The sequence below is a fragment of the Gossypium arboreum genome, chromosome 11 (genome assembly GCF_025698485.1).
Source record: "Gossypium arboreum isolate Shixiya-1 chromosome 11, ASM2569848v2, whole genome shotgun sequence".
NCBI lineage: Eukaryota > Viridiplantae > Streptophyta > Magnoliopsida > Malvales > Malvaceae > Gossypium > Gossypium arboreum.
In genome coordinates, this window is record NC_069080.1 from 29,482,272 (window position 1) to 29,488,944 (window position 6,673).

The following is a 6,673-nucleotide window of genomic DNA, read 5'->3' on the forward strand; positions in this document are numbered from 1 at the left end:
ATTGCAATTATTGCCTCTAAGGTCATACTTATCCATTGTCTAGGCTCTAGACCCTATCGCTAAACTTGCGTATTTCAAACGAACGGTATTGAGTTTCTAATTAAATGACTAAGGTTGAAGACTATTTGATGCTCTTTTTCCGATGTGAAATACTCCTTTGACCCCAATAATGTTTGCTTCCTTAAAAACATGTATGACAGCAATTACATAGTACTATATGTGTATACATCTCCAATTAGCCTATACTCGAAAAGAAAATAATTCAAAACTTACTAGGCAATTCCACTTTAGTCGGACCAACTCACGAGAAGCTTTGGGTGTAATGTAATGTAATGTAAGGACCACCAACTTGTATGAAATGATGGCAGCTTTAGGTTGCTCCATCCAATTAGAGCAATCCCCCCTTCTGATTTCCAAACCTGTGTATTGTTTTATCCCCCTTGTTTTTCACATGCATGCCTATTTTTTAATTAATATAATAAACCTTGTTTCTTCTCCCACCCCCATCTTCAATTCTTCCACTTCATCATGATTAGTTTACTAGGCTTTTGATTCTTCCAGGCTGTCCTCTAATTAGTAGTTATAGAGTTAATTAGCTTGATTACTATGAACCTTTGAAATTTGAATCCAAATGTGGGTAATCAACATATCATTTATTTCCTCATTAATGAATCTTTGCAATTGGACGTTGGTAGCTTGAGACTTTACTAAAGCTAAGCTAGCTTCAGGTCAAAGCAGACCAACCTTTGAGGTTCAACTTTTACAATCCCTCGCTTCATATTTTCAAGCTTCCCAACCAACTTTTTGTTATAATTAATGGTATCCCATTTCTTTTTATTTATTTTTTTAATAAAATTTCACTTTGAATTTGATGTAGTTTAATTAGACTTGGATGGTGGGAAGGTCTGAGATTCATTAAATCAAAAGGTACTACAAAAGCAATTACACAGCTTAAAATGGTTACAACTTACAACTGGGCGCATACATGTACTGCCACTATTCTCCATTCCAACCATTAGTTAGGTTTACAGCTTGTTGAGATAGAATGATAATCCGAAAATATTCAAAAGAAAAAAGAAATTATTTAAAACTGTTCATGAACTCGAATCAAATGAATAATTTAAATTAATAAGAAGAAAATATGTATCATTAGTTGATCTTTATTGTTTTTATCTCTAAGTGTAATTTTGAGTATTGAATATAAAAAATTTAATTGAAGAAAAAAAACTAATATAAAAAACAGAGTGTATCAAATAGATTTAAGGTAACACCACATTTGATTCCCTTTGAACTTTGAAGATAGTTTGATTTCACCATCAATTCATTGAATGCATATATTGTTTTCAATCATAAACATACCTCTTTGCTCTCCTTAATTACAACCCCTTTTCTTTGTTGGAACCAACCTTAGAGTTTTCACAAGCTATTTACACGTATGAAATATGAAATGAATATATGGTACCATATGACGAGTGAAACATAAATAGTGAGGCTTGGGCACTTGTGTTGTGGGAGTTGTGACATCTTTCCAATCCAAAACCAACCAATGCGACCCCAGCTAGCAGTAATGATGAGATCCTACAGTTAAAAAAATTTGGAGAATGATGTGTCATTTTCAGCACCATCCTCATGAATCTGAAAAATCAAACTTTTGGGACCATATCTTTCATTTTCATTTATCAAAACATGACCAAAAAAATTGCCCAATGCCACAAACTCCGAAACAACACTCGCCAAATCATTCGTCACGTTTGAGCAGGGAGAATCTCAGATGTACCCAGAAAAACAAGCACCATATTAATACACTCATAATAAATTTATAAATGAAACTGACTGAAAATTGGGTGTTAGCATAGGGGTTATATAATAGTGGGTGGTAGAGTTGTAAATATGCAAGTCCACAGCTGTAAAGAGTGGTCGTCCCTGAAACACTCAATTCCATCATCGGCAAAGGACGGTACGATACAAGGCTGGACTTAATGGTGAGCCGCGTGGAGTTTGTTATGGTTTAGTGAAAGCACACAGCATTTGGCTTAATTAACCATTTGTCGTCAATCTTCACCATGCTTTCTTCCTGTTTCCGCGTATCAATGCCCTTTCCCACATTCATTTGCCCACCTTAATATTCACAACTAATCTTATCTTGGGTTTACTTAGACCCGTGGATTTAAGTAATGTTAATTCGAGTTTTAATATTTTTGAGTCATTCTGATTCAGATAAATTTTGGACATTATTTTGAAATTAAATTATTCAAATTTTCTGTTTATTCAATTATTTTAAGAATTTAAGTTAAATTAGTTTAAGTTGTTAATTTTATATTAATTTTAGATTGAATCATATTGAACAACCGTTAAATTTATGGATATAATTATACTTATTATGCATGTAAATTTTCAAATCGATCTAATATTTTTATCATATCAATCTAAAATACTTTATATATTAATATATATTCAAGGGTTGGAATTATTTTTTTGTTTGTTTTAAATTTACACTAAATTCAATCTACTTAAATAAACTATAAAATATATTAATATATAAACAATTAAAACTAATTTTGTTTTTCCACCTCTCATATCATTAGATGATGAAATACAATTTTAAGATGAATGAGATTCATTTAACTTTTTATTCTATTTTAAATCAAATTGCAGTTCATTATTGGGAATTTACATTTGGTCTTTCTTTAAGAATTAGGCGTAGGGTAACGTACGCAACAATTCTAGGTTGCTAACGAACATTTATAATTAAATAAAAGCAAAAGATGCAAGTATGATTGAATCTTGTGTAAAATTCGTTTTTGACCCAAATTGGGGTAAAATTGTAACACGACCCTCACTTGGGCAAACGGGCAATGTAATGAAACACTAGAGTTCACGACTTTTTAAGCTAATCACATCCACAATGGGGATCCATTCTACCAATGATTTCACTAACAAGTCCCTCCCATTTTTACATATTTACATTTATACCACCCTCATCTCTATTCCGGGATAGAACTCAACACAGCCTTGAACTTCCCTCTCCCTCTCCCTCTCCCTCTCCCTCTCTTCTCCCCGCCGTTTCCACCACCAGAACCGGCGGCGGGTGAAACCTGCCGGCGAGGAGACCCTTCAGAAAACGCGAAAGGGGTAACCGCCTTACTCCCGCGCCTGCATTTTTCAGAGGCGGTGGTTTTCATCAAAGCAGAGCTGGCTTTGACAGCCAATGCAGCCATTTCCTCAGCTTGTAAAGGATGGTTGAGCCAACTCAAGGGCAAAGCGAAGTAAAGTTGACCGGGTTGAAGCTCCTCGTCTTCCTCGATGGCGGATACGAAGTCATCGAAGTCCATCTCATCCGCGTTGCAGATGAAACACATGGGATTCTTCTGCAAAACGTAAGAAGCCTTGACGGGGTAAGGAAACTCTTGTAACCGCCCATCATGGAGAATCAGCTTGGCAGTTGCTACGTGAGTCGAATCGCAAGAACTACAAATACCCATTTTCTATTTTCAGATTTGTGGATTTCAACGTCGGAGCTTTCGATTATTTTTGGAATAGAAAGCTTTTTTGAAAATGTTGGTGTTGGAGAGCTGGGGGGAGTTTATAATATATATATATATATAGGAAGGAATTATGAAAGGAAAGATGTCTCGGATTTTGGACCGGGTAGCCACGTAGGATTTTGTCGTGACGTAGTAATAAACATATTATAGGAAGAGGAAGAGGAAGAGGAAGAGGAAGAGGAAGAGGAACAGTAGGCAGGGTTGCCAGGCTGTAAGTTAGTGGTGACAGGTTGTATAAGGAGTGAGGATGTGGGTCTTAACACATCAACCCTGGTTTCGAGATGATATTACGTTGACAGGGACTGATGAGCTTTTTACAGTTCCATGGGATGATTTCACTGCTAAGTGCTAACAAAGAAGTGGTATATTATATACCCATGTTTTTCCATCCAATCAAGGAGTTTAACATGTTTTTGCTTTATGTTATCATATTTCACTGTTTACCATTGTATTTAAATAATGCTTTTTAAGTTTGCAAGGTTACTGTATAGGTTTTGAGAAAAAGTGTTTCTCAAGTTCAATTTTTTACCTTTCGCTTTTTCTTTTGACTTAAATTATTCATTTATCATCATCTTTTCTTTTTGAAATTTATTTAAAATACTATATTTATAAAAGTTATGTCTGTATGCAGGTTAAATTTTATAAAGGAAACTTATATTAATTACTTAAAATATATATTTATTTTAAAATTTTACTATACTCCTACTAATTTTATTTATAAAATTTAAAAATTCTAGAGATGGTATCAAACAAATTTAACTGTAATGTGGGTGTGTCATAAAATATTATTTATATAATAAGTTGGTATAATGAATCTAACTCAAACATTCAACGAAAATGCTTAAAAGTAATGGGTATTAATATGTTGTTTACATTAATATTAAGTGTTTTTTATTCACACAATAAATATATTATACTTAAAATTTTTAGTTGAATTGATATCACAAATCAATTAAACACTAATTAAATTACAAAATAATAATTCTTTTTTACTAAATTATATTATTAAAAGTATTATATTTCTTTATATTATTAAAACACCATAAGTTTTGACTTTTCCTTTTAACCAACACCTAAGTTTTTAATAAATATACTTTTACATGATTTTGTATGCACATTTGCAATTATTATTAAAAATAATATAATAAGAAAGAGGATGGGGTATGGCATATGGGAAAAAGGGAGGCGAGATAAAATAGGAAAGGTATAATGGAGAAGTAGAGAGAAAAAAGAAGAGAGAAACGTGGCAATTGAAAATCAAACCCAAGGAAGCTAGGGATGCAACTGTGCAGGGCAAAGCAAAAGACACGTGGAACAGAAGGGCTTTGGGAATAGTAAACTCGCAGCATTCCGACAAGACATGGCGTAAGCTCATCTGGTTTTGCTGCTGCTCCCTCCCTGTTTCCTGCTGCCCCGCCCTTTTTCTAATATTTATTATTTCCCCATATAGCCCATGTATTATTATCTTAAATTCTAATCTACATAACGCAACATGAAAGCATGGACAATGTCAGGACTTTCTTCTACTCGTATATTTTATATATTAGGTCTTGTAGGGTTTGCATGTGAATGAGTGATGGAGTTAGAATACAAGTTTTGAGCCTCCCTTCCTTCCATGTTTCGTAAATTGATTGATTAATGCCACTAGGTAAAAATCTATGGTTTTATGACTTAAATGTTAGTTCTATTGGCGATTGAAACAAACAACTTGGTCATTCTTTGAATTGAATTAAACAAGGGTATACTATTAATTGGTTTTGCTTTTTTGTTACCATAGAATACAATGCATGATTTTAGTTGTTATCATTTATCAATCTACTTCCATACGTGCATGGTTTTCATTTGTTAAAAAGCAAGGAATTATTGGTAATAATCGAGGAATGAGTAACGTCTCCCACTACGATTAATCCTTTGTATGAAGCTTCAGAGGATTGGGGCACCTATTTCTCCCCCATTCCATCCACCCTAGCTATATATAGCTACTTGAAAAAAGAAAAACCCAATTTTTTTAATCACAAAAAAAATGGCCTCACACGAATGCTGTTCATTTCTTTAATCTCCATTTGTTTCTCTTATTTCATTGGATGCCCTTCATATTCCCTCTTTTGACTTTCATCACTTTTGAAACCCAATCTTCACCCTTTTTTTTTTTATTGCGTTTTAATTTTGTTGCTAGTTTCGGTATTGTTATGAATTTTATCAATTTTAGTTATATAATTTCAATCCTCAAGTTAGATTTTTTAAATCAAATTTTATTATTAATCCTATATTATAGATAAGTTGTGAATTTAGTCATTATTTTCTATCTCAATTCTTTTAATTTGTTCTTTTTTAGCCTCTATATAAATAAGATGGCGATGTATTTTTGTGAATATTATGTGAAAATAACAAGCTAATATTATATTACACATGTAATATAATATTGTTGAGTAATATTTTTCTCATATCCCATTGAGAGGAATGTTGGGGTATTTATACATGCTCTTACCATTACTATTATAGTTCATAATTGGGGCCACTAGTTTGTCTTGACTCTGGTGCCTTTGGTACTGACATTACCTACCTCTAGTGCTAACATTCTTTGCGCGCTCCCTGGCTTGTTGAACGCATTTCTACATAACACGCGGTCCTTTTTAATCCTAGAATTGACATCCTTAGCAAGCTCCGTAGCCATTGGTAACGAGTCTAGATTACTTGTAGGGCTTGCAATCCTTCCTGCGAACATAGTTCGCGACCCCATCCTGCGATGTGCGACTGTGAACTCTTCTTGTGAGCTATCTTGGAGAACACGCCTCTTCCAAGTGGAGTTCACCCGGGTCAAGAGTCAGAGAATCGAATCCTTTTAGGACATTTGGGTTGGCTGTTATGGATATATAACAAATACGTTTGTCGAATAATATTTCAGAAATAAAAGAATTTAAATTAACAAATTTAATGGATACCATTTGATTTAAAATTGAAATTTCAAAAATAAAAATTAAAAATGACCAAACTATAATAGAAGAACTAAATTTGAAATACTAACAATCAATATATTCTTTGAATGGAGAAATCATTTTTCAACCAATTGAATTGATGACGATTATTTGATTTATTTATGTTATCACAAATAGATATTATGGGTTTGA

General features: G+C 33.2%; 1 protein-coding gene across 1 annotated transcript; it reads right to left on the reverse strand.

Moving 5' to 3' along the window:
• Positions 1-2,741: 2,741 nt before the first annotated feature.
• LOC108482319 (uncharacterized) lies at positions 2,742-4,144 on the reverse strand. The gene has a single exon (XM_017785442.2). It carries the CDS (start codon positions 3,480-3,482, stop codon positions 2,985-2,987), a length of 498 nt encoding a protein of 165 aa, XP_017640931.1. The 5' UTR covers positions 3,483-4,144; the 3' UTR covers positions 2,742-2,984.
• Positions 4,145-6,673: the final 2,529 nt, after the last annotated feature.